We start from the raw sequence: 16,357 nt of genomic DNA on the forward strand, positions 1-16,357 counted from the left end.
TTAGTGGCAGATCTCCGACAAGTTGTAACTTGGCCATAACTTGTGTATTTTAATGCAGTTGAATTCAACATGCATCTGACAGGTGTCTTCTGAGAACACTTCCTTCAGCTGGTTGCTCTGGGGGGAACACAGGCAAGAAGGTTCAGTACCAGCGTTTGAAGGATTCTTAGAGAGAAATTCAACTTGCGCATAATAAGACCAGGCACGTTTGCCAGGCATGTTCTGTGTTCTGACAGTGATAACAGTCTCCTCTTTTGGCTACAGGTCCGGGAAGTCCTACTTCAGACTTTCCTCGATGACACCTCTCCGGGGGATAAGCGACTGGCTGCCTATCTCATGCTGATGGGCGGCCCTTCCCAGTCAGATATTAACAAAATCACCCAACTCCTCACACGGGAAAAGAATGAGCAAGTGAAGAACTTTGTGGCTTCCCACATCGCCAACATCTTAAACTCAGAAGAGCTGTATGTCCAGGAGTGAGTGAAGTTGTCCCCATCTGCCACAGGGGCCTGAAGTTCCAAACCTCAATTCTGATTTAGCCGCTGCCTGCCCTTCATACATTGTTCTTTCTTCTGGAACAAACATCTGGGTGAAAGGGTGGCAGATCTGAGCCAAGCTCTTGGGGCAAATGAAACCCAAATAGCTTGGTAGCGATTGGAAATCCATATTTACTTGGGGGTGGAAGAGTAACGTGACGTGTGTCGGCTCACAATATCCTCCTCTTCATCTAGGTTGAAAAAGTTAGTGGAAGAAGCTCTGAAAACATCTCAACTTCCGACTGTCATGGACTTCAAAAAGTTTTCCCGGAACTATCACCTTTCCAAATCTATTTCTCTTCCATCACTTGACCCAGTCTCAGGCAGAATCGAAGGGAATCTTATATTTGATCCAAGTAATTACCTTCCTAAAGAAAGCATGCTGAAAATGACCCTCTCAGTCTTCGGATTTGCTCCAGCTGACCTCTTTGAGGTATGTGTGAGATTGAAGCAGAGCCTTATGTTTTCTAGGCCATTCTGTTCCACATCATAAACATAAAGTCAAATCAAGGGAGCCGTGAGCCAGCTACAGAGGAACGAGAATCATCAGGCAGTGGTACCATCACTTCTTTCCCTCCTCCCTTGCCTTCCTGCCTCCCCACTAGGGGCCATCTGAAGCATGACTCCTTATATGAATGGAAGTGCAGATGTCTCAGAGAAGCCCTTAGACCCCAAATCCAAGGAAGTGCATGGGCTGCACAGTCAGACGGCTCTGGTTCACACCCCAAGTCCACTCCCAACTCTGAATCTTTGGTGTAACTATTTATGCTCTCTGAACCTTAGCTGCCTCTTCCAGAAAACAGGCAAGTGATAAGTTCTGCCTGTCAAGATTCTGCTGAGATTTAAATAAGACAACTCACGTGGAGTGCTAAGCTCAGCTCCTGCCCTGTAGTTGTCACCGAATACTTGTTTAATGAATTGGGCATAAAGAGGGGAATGGAAGGCTGACAGACAACAGAGAAACATGATGGCATTTTCTTGCCTGATTTTCTTTCTCAGATTGGTCTGCAAGGAAAAGGCTTTGAGCCAACACTGGAAGCTCTTTTTGGGAAGCAAGGATTTTTCCCAGACAGTGTCAACAAGGCTTTGTACTGGGTTGATGGTCAAGTTCCTGATCATGTCTCCAAGGTCTTGGTGGATCACTTTGGCTACAACAAAGAGGATAAACGTGAGCAGGTATGTTTCTGTTAAGTATCCTCTCAATGAAAGCTTTGGGTTTCAATGCGAAAACATTCTTGTCTAAGCCTGGAAGTCACCAAGGTACTATCTAACTGAAGTGGCAACTATGGCTATTATTAACCAGTCCAGTGAGGATAAGAGCCAGTATCCTCTGTAGGTGTGGGCCTCCTGGAGATTCAGTCTACCCACATCTAGACTCATTAGAGGCCTAACATAATTAGAGGCTCTCTAACATTAGAGGCTCTCTAACATAGAGTTCAGAATAGTATGAACTCTGGGGCATGGGTTTGAAATCTAACCTCACTCTCTTCAAGCTCTGCATACCTGGACAAGTTGCTTGATGTTATGTCTGTTTCCACATCCCCAGATTGCTAATAATAATCCGTACCCTTCACGAGGATATTTAAAGACTAAATGAACTGAAGTATGTAAAAAGCGAAGCCAAGTGCCTGACTCTTAAATTGATTACTCAGGAAGCAGATAGTATTATACTCGTTACTTTCATATTTTCATTATTACTAAGTACCTTCTTTGGCTCTCACCCACACCAGTGCACTAGCTTATGGGAAGCTAGCATGAGCCTCCACTTAAGGAGTAGAAAATAGATCGTATGATCTGGAGCTTCTCATGCTTTAGCTTTTTGCTACCCAAAGTGTGGTCATCATTGGCATCACATCAGAGCTTGTTAGAAATGCAGGTTCTCAGGCCCTACTGGGCTCTGCTGAATCAGAACCTGCACTTTAACGAGACCCCCAAGGAACTGGTGTGCACATTTCAATTTGAGAAGCAGGGCCATAATTTACTCCTCCATGCTCGCAAATGGTCCCACCTCTGTCTTCTAATTTACTTACCTCCACCTGAGGCTGAGGGTCTTTGATCCGTTTGGAGCCTTTCAGTCAATCACTCTTTTCTTCCTCAATGCCTAAGCATCAGTCTATGGAATCCTTATCTCTAAGAACTTACCTAGATAAGAACTTACCTAGACCAGGTGCTTTTCAAGCTTTTGGCCAATGTATGTAGCAGCTATGCTTTCCCAAGAAACCCCTAGTGTTTTTGCCTCGTCAAAGGAGAGAGGGAGTAAGCAGGGGAGGGGTTGGCAGACGGAGGGTCTTCTAATCTGGGGGAGCCGTTGGGATCCTGGCGTCCTGGAGAGCGTCCCTTACTATGGCTACATCATTCAAGTTAAGAGCAGAGTGGAAGCGCCGTTGTCCCTGAGCGTCTTCGTCTCAGTCTGGAGGAGCTAGTATCTACCTTCTGATAAAAGGTGGGAGCCTGATTTCAGTGTCTGCCCTGTGCCCCCGCCTTGAGCATTTGTGTTTAGGCCCATCCCGGCTGCAGCAGTAGGTCCCACATCTAAATCTATGGGTGTTTGTTTGACAACACTCACACCTCACTAGACGTTTTGTTGTTAAAATCCCAGGACATGGTCAACGGAATTATGCTCAACGCTGAGAAGCTGATCAAAGATTTGAAATCCAAAGACTTCCCAGAAGCCAGAGCCTACCTCCACATCTTGGGCGAAGAGCTTGGCTTTGTCAAGCTCCAGGACCTCCAGCTCCTGGGGAGGCTGCTGCTCAGCGGTGCCCGTACCCTGCAGGGGATCCCTCAGATGGTAAGTGGGTGACGGGATTAGCCTGGGCTCCTTTTAGGTCTCCCAGGCTCCCTTAAGAGCCCAGCCACACAAACCAGAGAAAGTGCTTGTACTTCCTTCAGAGAGGCAGGTTTGTCTTGAATTTCAGTGAAGAAGATTCTTGGATCCTAAGGAATTGATAACATTTGGAAATTAAGCTATTCATCGTGTTAGATGTATCTTTTAACAGCGTTCATTTGTTCATCTGGAAAACAATGTTAAGTGTGTCTCCCTCTACCTATGCTACAGGTTCCTTTTAATATTGAAATGATGCAGTGATTATGAAACAACATATGTGGAAAACTGTAATCCACTATCTAAATATGAACTATAGGGGGTTTTTTTTTAAGTTTTTTTTTTTTTTTTTTTTGGCTGCGTCAGGTCTTAGTTGTGGCACGCGGGCTCACGCGGGCTCTTCATTGCTGCGCGCGGGCTTCTCTCTTCATTGTGGCACATGGGCTTCTCTCTAGTTGTGGCGTGTAGGCTCCAGAGCACGTGGGCTCTGTAGTTGTGGCGTGTGGGTCCCAGAGCGCATGGGCTCTGTAGTTTGCGGCACGCAGGCTCTCTCGTTGAGGTGCGTGAGCTCAGTAGTTGTGGTGCGCGGGCTTAGTTGCCCCGCAGCATATGGGGTCTTAGTTCCCTGACCAGGGATTGAACCCACGTCCCCTGCATTGTAAGGTAGATTCTCTACCACTGGACCACCAGGGAAGTCCCTATAGTGTTTTATAATTATTAATTTATTAAAAAGGGAGAAAATATCCAAGTATACTCCCTAGGATGTAATGAATAATAATGTGGCTTTAATAAAAGAGATCTCAAGTTATTTTGCAGGTGTGTCATAAAGAACAAAGAACAATACACACTTGTATGTACATCATCTAAATAGCTCATCAGTTTTGTTTTTTTATTATTTTTTAAAATATTTATTTATTTATTTGGCTGTGCTGGGTCTTAGTTGCGGCCTGCGGGATCGTCCTTGTGGTGTGCAGGATCTTTTAGTTGCAGTATGTGGATCTAGTTCCCTGACCAGGGATCGAACCCAGGCCCCCTGCATTGGGAGCACGGAGTCTTAGCCACTGGACCACCAGGGAAGTCCCAGCTCATCAGTTTTTAAAAATCGGTTTTACCATAATATACTGTGCTGCAAGTTAAACCCTCATTTACATTTAGGCTCCAGAAGATCAGAATTCAGCCACGCTATGCAGTGATACTTAAAGTGCATAAATCTCAGAGGCCCAGAAATATTCTGCAATGCCTTCTAAATCACCAGTTGAAAACAACGTGGTATTTACACAGGGCAATTTTCTGTATCCCAATTTGTTGAAATCAATCATCATTCATCTTATTAAACTGTTCAGCTAATTAAAATATGCTGGTCCCTTCGTTTCTGGATAAAGAAGAATAACCATTGTCTAATGCGGGGGGAGGTCGCATTTCACAAAGCCCACTTTGATGAGGCGTACTTTTCGTCTCCCCTGTCGGATCTACAGATTAAAGAGCTCGTAAGGAAAGGTTCAAAGGGTGACTTGTTTCTTCACTACATCTTCATGGACAATGCCCTTGAACTCCCCACCGGACTTGGATTACAACTGCAGGTGTCCTCCTCTGGAGTCATCACTCCTGGAATCAAGGCTGGAGTGAAACTGGAAGTAGCCAGTGTAAGACTCCGTCCACTTTTTCCTTCCGTAGGTTGTTCTTTTCCTCCAGGGTGGGTGTCTTGTGCAAGTTAAAAAATGTGTTTCCAGTTGAAGATGAAGTGCGTCACCATTGGAATCACCTCGTTAACTGTTACGACAAACGTCAGGCTTCCACTAGGATGCCCCACCTTGCTAGTCCTGCTGGGGCACGGCAGTAGCATGAGAACTCAGCTGTTTCTGTCGTCCTTGTGTCTTGTTATGCTTCAAGTTAACTTGGGCACTTGCTATTCCTGGGTATCAGTCTGGCCCTGGACGACTGAGAACTTGGCTTTTCCTCCTACAAACGAATCTCAGTAACGTTTCCTCTGGTGTGAGCCATTCAGAGATATTTGCCCAGGGGTGGGAAGGATGGCTGATCTGACTGCAGGGGACTGAGGTTATTTAACAAAGCTGAATAGGTTGTTTCGTGACTTACAGATACAGGCAGAACTGGTGACAAAGCCGTCTGTGTCTGTGGAGTTTGTGACAAGTATGGGCATCATCATTCCGGACTTTGCTAGGAGTGGGGTCCAGATGAACACCAACTTCTTCCATGAGACAGGCCTGGAGGCGAGAGTAGCCCTGAAAGCTGGGCAGCTGGAGTTCATCGTTCCTTCTCCTAAGAGGCCAGTCAGGCTGTTCAGTGGCAGGTAATTCTTTCAGTTAGATCTGATGAGCCAGTCTGAAAGAAGGAATTATGACTACAGGGTTTGGCCAGGCTAGACAGCAGATTGAGATAATTCAGGCCCCAGTGGATCTGGGGGCGGTGGTGGCTGGAGAGAGAGAAGGTACTGGATTACCTATTTTTAACCTGGCCTAGACTCAGTATGTAATTACAGTTTCCTCGACTTTTCACATTTTACTAAGATGAGACTTAAGACCTACTGATTAATTAGTTGCTGTTAGGTTGTGTTTTCTTGTTGTTTGTTTTGAGAATTAAGAAGCACTAGCTATAGAGAAGTCATCTTTGGGAAATGGGTATTTTTCCCAGGAAAACCACCAAAGGACATACTGATTTGCAGTGGCTAGTTCAGTGCATAAAGCATGGAAGTCCTACTCTCCTGATTATGGGATGCTGCCTCCTATCGAGAGCTCCATTTTCAATGACATCTTCAAACATTGATTTACCTTAGTTTCCATATTTTGGACACGTTAATTTGTCCATTCAAATATAGTGAGGCAGCAGTGACTATCAAGTGAGGGCTCGGTTAGAGGAAGCAGGAGAGGACCATGAAATGACATATCACGGAGCCTGTGGCAGTTAGGGAAAACCTTCTGAAGAAAGCCGCACTTGAGCTGATCCCTGGAAGCTGTGTCGGAGTTATGCAGACAGAAGAGAAAGGAATGACTGTTCCCAGGCAAAGAGAAAAGCACATGAAATGGCCTGAAGGAAAAATGATACGGTTTGGGAACTACAAGAAATTCCATGAGGTCACGTACACGGGGAGCATGGTGAGAGAGGAAGTGAGAGGCTGGCAAGGGCCAGCCTGTGAGCCGTCTTAGGGAGATTGGGCTCTTCTGAAGGCAAAAGGGTTTCAAGTGGGAGCATAAGTAAAATAAGGTCGGTGCTTTAGAAAACTCTGACTCCAGAGCGGGAAATGGGTGGAAAGGAGGCGTGACTGGCAACAGGGAGACCAGTCAGGAGCCTGTTCCAATCACATACAGGAGGGAGCCGATAGTGGCCACACCCGACAAGGGCCAGGTTGACAGATGAGTGAGCCAACCCCAGAAATCCTTAGGAGGTAGAAACACAAGTACTTGGTGATTGACTGACTGAATATGGTGGTCGTGGGGGGGCGGAGAAAGAGGCAAGAGGAGTCAGGGGTGCCCTTCTTTGAAATAAGGACTAAAGAGGAAGAGCAGCTGGTGCGGGGGACAATGACGAAGTCTATTTTCAACACGCTGCACTGGAAGTCCTGTGAGCCAGCCGACGAGAACACCCAGGTGTCAGCGGACCAGTGGGTCTGAGCTCAGTGAAAAGGTCTGAGCTCTGAATACAGATCTGGGCATCACTGGCACATAGCGGCGGTTGAAGTCCAACAGTGATTAGTATAGAGTAAGGCATGAGGGACTAGGGCAGAAACAGGCAGAACAGACACACGAGAAGGGGAGAGGAATAAGCAGCAACGAGTGAGAAGGGGTGACCAAAGCCGTAAAGGGGCCCAGAAGCCCAGGAGTGGCCACGGGGTGGATCACCCCATAGACAGGCCAACGCTGGCACGTAGGGTCCCAGCCCACCAGCAAACGTTGGTCTTAGGGCACCCCCTAAGATGAGGAAACAATACTGAGAAAAGAACACGATATATCAAAGATCCTTTCATCCTTGGATGAAATCAGGACATTGTTGAACTTTCTGGCACTTACTAATTTTTTAAGTATGTACTTGGGAGGAGGATACCATAATCTTTTCAGGGGGTTCGGACTCAAAAGTCTTAATCTGGCCATAAGTGAGCAACTCTACTGAATGCTTCCAAGAGATCAAGGAAGACAAAGCCTCAAAATGTCCTTTGGAGCTGATTGGAGCTGCTGATGAAAGCAATTCCGGAAGCACCATGCGGGTGAAAGTCAGATCCCTGTTCAGTGAGATGGGTGTTGAAAGAAAGTGGAGACTGCAAAGGCAGACAAATTTCTTGACTGTGAGGGAGACAAGAGGGGGCTAGAAGGGAAGGAAAGGTGTGTGTGTGTGTGTGTGTGTGTGTGTGTGTGTGTGTGTGTGTACACACACAGTGGGAGAAGAAACTTGAGCATGTTTAATGCTGGTGGAAAGAAGCTAGTAGAGAGAGATTTCAGAGGAAAGAGAAGCAGGACACCTCTTATCCACACTTTAGGGAGGAAGGGGCAGCCCTGAGGTCAGATCCCAGCGATGATTACTGACCCCTCTGAGCCTCTTTCCTCTGTAAAAGGAGACTCTTAATGCCCACTGTTGTGGAAATTACAGATAACAAATGTGATGAACTTAGTGCAATATCTTAGTGCAAGTTGTTTCAGGAAACATAAGAGTCACCGTGATTGTTAGCCTTGTTAATGTTCTTACTTTTCTTTGTTTCTGAGTAAATCAAAGAATCTGAGGTGGGTGTGGACAGAGGGGAGACAGAGGGCAGGATAAGGGGGCGTTTGTGCTGCAAGAATCAGTGATGTTCATTTCGGTCCGTGACTTGAAGATAACTCAGATTTTTTTCTTCCTTCACCAGTAACACATTGCATCTGGTGTCTACCACCAAAACGGAAGTGATCCCACCTCTCGTTGAGAACAGGCAGTCCTGGTCAACTTGCAAGCCTTTCTTTATTGGCCTGAACTACTGCACCACGGTTGCTTATTCCAACGCCAGCTCCACAGACTCTTCTTCCTACTACCCGCTGACTGGGGACAGCAGGTCAGAGATGTCTCAGTGTCCCCACCCAGCACATGCTTACCTCCTACCTTATGGCAACCGAGCAGGGCCAAGAAAAAACGCTGTGTGTTGTAGACGTCACGTCACCAGCCTCAGAAATTTGCACCGTCCTTTGATTATTTAGAACAGTTGTCCTTTGCCCAACACACCTGAAGGGTACCTACCTAACCTTTGAGTCTAGGGTGGGCGTCTTCGTAGGTGGGTAGGAGTGGGGCGGTGCTGGAAGGTGAGGCATCATGACCCCTAAGGGAGGTCTTTGCTCAAAAAATAAACAACAAGGGACTTCCCTGGTGGTCCAGTGGTTAAGACTCCACGCTTCCACTGCAGGGGTCACAGGTTCGATCCCTGGTCGGGGAACTAAGATCCCACATGCAGCACAGTGCAGCCAAAATATAAAATAAAATAAAATAAGATAAGAGTCACAGGACAAGTCTTATCCTTGTTCTCAGCTTTGCTGACACAACCAACCAACTCCTGCTTGTCCAAAACCCCAGGCACCCTGGGATCTGCCCTTGCCTTGGGCTTTCAGAGGGACTGAAAGGGATCGTAAAGATCATCATTAGTTAAGGACAAGAGACAATGCTAAATAAGGACCAGATTTTTGTTGCAGTTGAGGCTGACTTGTTTTGGGGACGTTGTCACCATCATGAAAGCTCTAACATTATGCATCACACGCATTGTAACATCTTTAGATTTGAACTGGAACTGAAGCCAACAGGAGAAGTAGAGCAGTATTCTGCCAGGGCATTCTACGAACTCCAGAGAGACGGTGAAGCTTTGGTGGACATGCTGAAGTTTGTAACTCAGGCAAAAGGCAAGTGCCCAGAAAAGGGTCCCTCTATCTCTCTGCCCTCAGTCTCAGGTCCAGGACTCACAAGCAGAATATATTTAATTTAATGTATTTAACAAATATTTACTGAGTGCCAGATAAGTGTCAGGCCTGTTCTGAGAGCTGAGGCTAGAATAGTGAACAATGGAGATAAAGTCCCCATCCTTGTGGAGTTATAGTAAACAACCAAACAAGTAAATATTCAGAAAGTCAGATTAGTGCTGGGGAGAAGAATAGAGCACAGAGGGGTCTAGGGAAATGTCAGGAGTGGCAGCAAGGAGGAAGGATGGGGGAAGCCAGTGCCATTTGGAATGATAAGGGAAACCCTCGCTGGTAAAGGGAGCATAAAAAAAAGACGTGAAGGAGGGAAGGGGATAAGCCATGTGGAAAGAGCGTTACAGGTTGAGGGGCGAGCTGGTGCAGAGGCCCTGAGGCAGGTGAGTGGCTACTGTGTTTGAGGAAAAGGAAGGAAGCCAGTGTGGCTGAAGCAGGGAGATCAGGGAGGAAAATGGTAGATGAAGTCAGAGAGGTAGGGGGTTGTGAGGGAAGGATAGTCTTCTAGGCTGTGTACGGATGTTAGTTTTTACGATGAGTGAAGTAAGAAGCTACTATTTTTTTTTAATTGAAGTATGCTTGATTTAAAATGGTGTGTTACTTTCAGGTGTACAGCAAAGTGATTCAGTTGTACATATATTCTTTTTCAGATTCTTTTCCATTATAGATTATTACAAGATACTGACTATAGTTTCCTGTGCTATACAGTAGATCCTTGTTTATCTCTTTTATATATAGTACTGTGTATCTGTTCATCTCAAACTTCTAGTATACCCATCCACCCCCTTTCCCCTTTAGTAACCATAAGTTTGTTTTCTATGTCTGTGAGTCTGTCTTGTAAATAAGTTCATTTGTATCATTTTTTTTTAGATTCCACATGTAAGTGATAGCATATGATATTTGTCTTTCTCTGACTTACTTCACTTAGTACAATAATCTCTAGGTCCATCCATGTTGCTACAAATAGCAGTGTTTCATTCTTTTTTATGGCTGAGTAGTATTTCGTTGTATGTATATACCAGGTCTTCTTTACCCATTCATCTGTTGATGGACACTTAACGTTTCTTCCATGTCTTGACTATTACAGATAGTGTTGCTGTGAACATTAGGGTTCATGTATCTTTTCAAATTAGAGTTTTTGTCTAATTTGGATATATGCCCAGTAGTGGGATTGCTACATCGTATGGTAAGTCTCTTTTTAGTTTTTTAGGAAACCTCCATACTGTTCTCCATAGTGGCTGCACCAATTTCCATTCCCACCAACAGTGCAGGAGGGTTCCCTTTTCTCCACACCCTCTCCAGCATTTGTTACTTTTAGACTTTTTGATCACGGCCATTCTGACTGGTGTGAGGTCCGATACCTCATTGTAGTTTTGATTCGTGTTTCTCTAATAATTAGCAGTGCTGAGCATCTTTTCACGTGCTTGTTTGCCATCTGTATGTCTGTTTAGTTCTTCTGCCCATCTTTTGATTGGGTTGTTTTTTTTGATATTGAGCCATATAAAGCTGTTTGTATGTTTGGAAATTAATTAAGCCGTTGTTGGCCGCATCGTTTGCAAATATTTTCTCCCAGTCTGTAGGTTGTCTTTCCATTTTGTTCATGGTTTCCTTTGCTGTGGTTATAAGTTTGATTATGTCCTATTTGTTTATTTTTGAAGAAGCTACTGTTTGATTTATGTTTATGTTGAAGAAAGACTTGAGGGGGACAAGAGCAGAGAAACTAGTATGTAGGCCATCAGAGTAATCCAGGCCAGAGACAGTGGTGCTTTGGGTTGGAGTGGTGATGGCAAAGGCGGTTGGACTCGGCCATGTTTTAAAGACTGGGCAGACAACGATCTGCTGATACAGTAGGTGTTCAGGGTGAGAGAAAAAAGGCAATCAGGACGACTCGAAGTTTTTGGCCTGAACAGCTGAAGAACAGGGCTGCCACATCCTGAGATGGGGGCACAGGTTTTAAATGTTCACTTTGGAAGATTTTTTATGTAGGAATAATATGTCACAAAATTCAACAAGGAAAACAAAACCCGCAGGAAAGGGGGGGGCACGTACTGAAAAAAAGTGTCAAGTAACGATTTTACAAGAGATGTAAAATGGGTATTGACCTGTGAATTCAAGGAAGCCTGGAAATCTTGTGGCAAAGAAAGGAGGAGCCGGGGAGAGGGGAAGGCAGGGCAGGGTGGCAGCGAACCAGGAAGGGTGTCGTAGGCAGACGATCATACAGAGATGTCACGTGTGCCTGGCACAGAAGGACCCCGAGCCCTTACTGGTCCCTGAACACACTGAGTTTTTCTCGTATCCGAACGTTTGCCTTTCTGATTCCCTCTGCCTGGAAGGCTCTCCCTGCAGAATGCAGCGCAGCTCAGCCTCTCTCTTCATTCAGGTCTCTGCCCACATATCCTCTTGTCAGAACTTCTCTGACCACCACACGTGAAATAGCACCTGTTCTATCCCTTTCTCTCCTTTATCACCTTATCCGGTTTTACTTTTCTTCTTAACAAACATGTATTGCCACCTGACATAAATAATGTACTTGCTTACTGTCTGTACCCCTCCCATTAGAATGTCAGTTCCATGAGGGCAGGGGCTTCCAGTGCCAAGAGCAGTGCCTAGCACGCGATAAGCAATCAGTAAATACTTACAGATTGAACGAATGTGCAAGTACCACTGAGTAAAAAATTTAAGGTAAAATCCTGAACTGTGTCCTCATTTGAGCACATTAAGTACTTGAGGTTTCTCTGCCTTTTTCTCTCTCTTTCCTTCCTAAACATATCTTCTGAATAGACATCTTGATTCTCTTGTACACTCTTCCAGGTGTGAAGCAGACCGAGGCTACTATGATGTTCACATATAACCGGCAGAGTAAGACTTTGTCCAGTGAAATCCAGATTCCAGATTTTGATGTTGACCTTGGGACAGTCCTCAGAGTTCATGATGAATCTGCTGAGGAAGAAAAGTCTTACAAGCTCACCCTTGACATTCAGAATAAGAAAATCACTGAGGTCACCCTCACCGGCCATATGAGGTAAGGAAGGCTCCAGGCGGGGTCTGACCTGAGCTGTGGGCCTTCGTGGCTCTTTCCTTTCTTCCTTTTCAGCTTGAAAGCTGACCAAGGGGTCTGCACTTTAAGGGGCAGACAGAGCCCTCAACACTGTGACCCTCTGCATGTGTCCAGTTGGATCTGCCTACCGTTCATTGGGTACTATTCATCAGGCACTATACTGGGTACTTTAAAGAAATTATCTCAGCCCTCATAATAAACTGCAGATAGGTATGAGTTTCCCTGTTTTATAGATAAGGAAATGGTAGCTCGGAGGGGTTAAATAATTCAGCCAAGGCAGTAGAGCTAGTAAATGGTAGAGCAGGATTCAAACAGTTTTCGAAAACCTTCTCTCTCCCATACCTCCCTGGAGTGTCCTGAATTTGTAGTGAGTTAGCTTTAGAAGTTAAGGAGTTCAATCTCTGGTCATTTCTCTGAGCCATTCACGTATCTTGTTTTCATCGCCACAAGTGGAACTTGCATTGAACCCTGCCTATCTCTTTGGAGTGAATGGAGTCACTGATGTCAACGTTTTCTTTTTCAATAGTTATGACAGGAAGGAAGAAGGCAAAATCAAAGGTGTTATCTCCATACCCCGTTTGCAAGCAGAAGCCAGAAGTGAGATCCTCACCCAGTGGTCTCCCTCAAAACTGCTCCTGCAGATGGACTCATCTGCTACAGCTTACGGCTCAACAGTTTCCAAGAAGGTGGCATGGCATTACGGTAAGCACGTCTTCCCCACGTGAGCACTTCCAAGAGCACGGTGTACTGGACGGCAGTGTGTGTTGACAGCCACAGGTGGGAGCTGACCTGGCACTACTGACAACTATTTCATGTGTGTGTTTTCAGATGAAGAGAAGATTGAATTTGAATGGAACACAGGCACCAACGTGGATACCAGAAAAGCAGCTTCCAGTTTCCCTGTGGATCTCTCTGATTATCCTAAAAGTTTGCATATGTACGCCAGTAGTCTCCTGGATCACAGAGTTCCTCAAACAAACATGACTTTCCGGCACATGGGTTCCAAATTAGCAGTTGTAAGTACACATCAGCCAGTCAATAAATACACGGTTATAAGTGCTAATTACATAGTCAGCTCTGAGTTAGGTGAAAGAGTATCCAGAGATGGATAAGGCATGCTTCCTACCCCCAGGGAATTCCTGGGGAGAAAAAGAAGCACTCACGTATGCATAGTTACCCAGTTATACAAGGCTATGTTTTTAAATACCAAATGAATACTACTAAGCAGAAGAGTTACCTAAGATATCACAGGGAGCTTCAGGACACTGACTAGGGGTTTGACTATGCTACGTATTCCTTTTATAAAATACAGGAAGAGATTAATTACTGACAACCAAAATTCATAATTTTTACGATTTATTTTTTAACTTTGAGTATACCGTCCTGCTTAATGATCGAGCTGCCAAATACAAATTCTCACCTGATGTTAATTGTGTTTGATGCCCATCCATGCCCATTGCTTTTAAAACTTCTGTTATTTTGTAGGCAACAAGTACATGGCTTCAGGAGGCATCGAGGAATCTTCCTTATGCCCAGAATTTACAAGATCATCTCAGTGGCCTACAAGAGTTGTACCTCCAGAAAATGGAATTGCCAGACTTCCACATCCCAGAAAACCTCTTCTTAAAAAGGTAAAAAGAGGAACCAGAAAAATTTCTTGAACCATGAAAAGTAAATGGAAGATTTTACTTAGCATGATTTAGACTTCTTTTAAATTTACATTTTTAAGGGAAACAAGGTAAGCATTTTAAGGAGATTAGTAACTGTCACATAAACATTGTGGCATTTTCGCATTTTTAAATATGAGGTCAGAATGTGAATGCCAACCCAGTCGGGGGAAAAAAAAAAAAAAAAAACCTAAGAAAGTAATTAGGAGATGCTGGTACTTCCACCCTAAGATGTTTTATTCACTTAGTTTTAAACTGAATTTGAAAGCCATTCACTTTTCCTCTACTGTAAGTGAACTCGCCGTATGCTCAGGATCAGGATATACTCATAATCGTGAAGAATTCAAGAGTGGCTGGCAGACTTGTTGGCTACAGGCTTGCTGTTGAGCTCACAGGGTCAGAACAGCCATTGGGCATGGAATGAAGGCACATTCTAAGAGCATATGTCACTTTAGCAAAATAGCATCATCCTTATGGGGAAGTCAGATTGGAAAATGCTCGGTCCCCTTCTGTACTTACAGAAATACATGTGATGCTTTGATTTCTGTCATGAAAATTTAAAACTCAGAGCATGAGCTGAAAAGACTACAGTCTGTTCTGGATTGACTGTTCTCTGTGTTATCTTCAGGGTTTAGAAAACAAGTGGCCTGTGTCACATGGGCCTTTCCATAGTCTGTGTCTGGGCAGCAAAGTTTAATAGGCCAGATAAGTGTGTGAAAGGGCTAAAATCCACCAAAACAGTCATATGGACAAAATATGAAGATAAGAGAAAAAAAGTGGCAGCTTCAGAGGACCCAGGAACCTCTTCCTTCACTCCTAGTGTTTCCAACCAACAGTCTTGTCTGTGCTGTGCTGAAAAGGCAGGACCACAGGACCTTAGAAATGGATGGGGCCTTATCAAGCATGAGATCTCATCATGAATGTTGGGATCTGCATAGGCAGCATCCAGTCCTTGACGGAGTAATGCAATGAATAGTTGTTTGTTTACTACACTTACACTCTGCCATCCTACTTTCCTCTTGTGAGTTGTCAAAATAGTCCATTGTATGTGCATAGTACTGAAAAGATTGGTATTTTAGGTATTTTTTCTCATTTCATATCCAAGACCAGCTCTGTGAGATCAGCAGAAACGGTACGGTCATCCTCACCACACAGATAACATCACTGAGACTCAGAAAGGCGAATTCACTAGCACAGCTCCCACTGATTGCTGATACTAACGTTATAACTCAAGATTACTGATGCCCATGCCTGTGCTCTTTCCACATGTCAAGATGCCTCAATTCAGTTGAGCAGATATGTATCAAGTATCCCGTGTGCAGTACTAGATTAGACTAGGTGCAGTGAGAAAATAAAAACTGGATAAGGTGTAATCCTTCCCCCCACAGGAAGACACTGTGTAGACACTGACAACAGAACAAATAAGTGCTAGTTATATAAGCAGATTATGAAAAGATCTTTGAGATAGGTGGAAGCGACTGTGTCACTACAAGAACAAGAGAAATTGACTGTGACTTAGATGGGATGGTAGAAATAAGGACACAGCTCTTGGGAGGTATTTGAACAGATGTGAGTGTTTGTAGGTAGAGGTTAAAGCCAAGGGACACCAGGCCCTGGGAGCAGCAGGAGGAACAGTGCAGTGCAGGATTGGAAATGAGACACATGCACTATCGCTCAGAAGCTCAGGTGGCAGAGAACTTCGAGGGCTTGCTGTCTTACTGTGGGGACGTTGTCTTTGCTCTTCATTTCAGTGACGGTCGGATCAAATACACCCTGAACAAGAACAGTGTGAACATTGAGATCCCTTTGCCTTTTGGTGGCAAATCCTCCAAAGATCTAAAGATGTTAGAGACTATTCGGACACCAGCCCTCAACTTCCAGCCTGTGGGATTCCACCTGCCATCTCAAGAGTTCCAAGTCCCCACTTTTACAATCCCCAAGTTGTATCAACTGCGGGTGCCTCTCTTGGGTGTTCTAGACCTCTCCACAAATACCTACAGTAACTTGTATAACTGGTCCGCCTCCTATACTGGCGGCAACACCAGCACAGACTCCTTGAGCCTCCAGGCTCAGTGCCATGTGAAGGCAGACGCCGTGGTCGACCTGCTCTCCTACCATGTGCAAGGTGAGCCCTGCCCAAGGGGAGGTTCACAGAGCAAATTTGCTGCAGGTTCCAATGGGCTAGCCTCCTCTGGGAAGGGAAAAACTTGGGCTTTCTTGCAGACATTGTTCTTGCTACTTGGAACCCTATTCTTTTTCCTTCCTCCCTTCCTTCCTCCCTCCCTTCCTTCCTTCGGAAATATGTATTAAACACCTATGTATCAAGCATTCTACTA

The 16,357-nt window shown here is 44.9% G+C and overlaps 1 protein-coding gene across 1 annotated transcript in view; it reads left to right on the plus strand.

Moving 5' to 3' along the window:
* Positions 1-16,357, plus strand: part of APOB (apolipoprotein B) — a 39,370-nt gene that overhangs the window by 11,523 nt on the left and 11,490 nt on the right. Inside the window, exons 13-25 of the mRNA XM_027113739.1 lie at positions 265-476; positions 732-969; positions 1,536-1,712; positions 3,136-3,327; positions 4,836-5,003; positions 5,460-5,671; positions 8,213-8,395; positions 9,106-9,227; positions 12,108-12,318; positions 12,881-13,056; positions 13,183-13,370; positions 13,840-13,985; positions 15,773-16,146. Of these exons, the coding sequence (XP_026969540.1) occupies positions 265-476; positions 732-969; positions 1,536-1,712; positions 3,136-3,327; positions 4,836-5,003; positions 5,460-5,671; positions 8,213-8,395; positions 9,106-9,227; positions 12,108-12,318; positions 12,881-13,056; positions 13,183-13,370; positions 13,840-13,985; positions 15,773-16,146 (2,599 nt within the window). The remainder of the gene's footprint in view (positions 1-264; positions 477-731; positions 970-1,535; positions 1,713-3,135; positions 3,328-4,835; positions 5,004-5,459; positions 5,672-8,212; positions 8,396-9,105; positions 9,228-12,107; positions 12,319-12,880; positions 13,057-13,182; positions 13,371-13,839; positions 13,986-15,772; positions 16,147-16,357) is intronic.

This window comes from Aethalodelphis obliquidens, unplaced genomic scaffold (genome assembly GCF_003676395.1).
Source record: "Aethalodelphis obliquidens isolate GAN/ISIS:26980383/991018 unplaced genomic scaffold, ASM367639v1 scaffold12, whole genome shotgun sequence".
Lineage (NCBI taxonomy): Eukaryota > Metazoa > Chordata > Mammalia > Artiodactyla > Delphinidae > Aethalodelphis > Aethalodelphis obliquidens.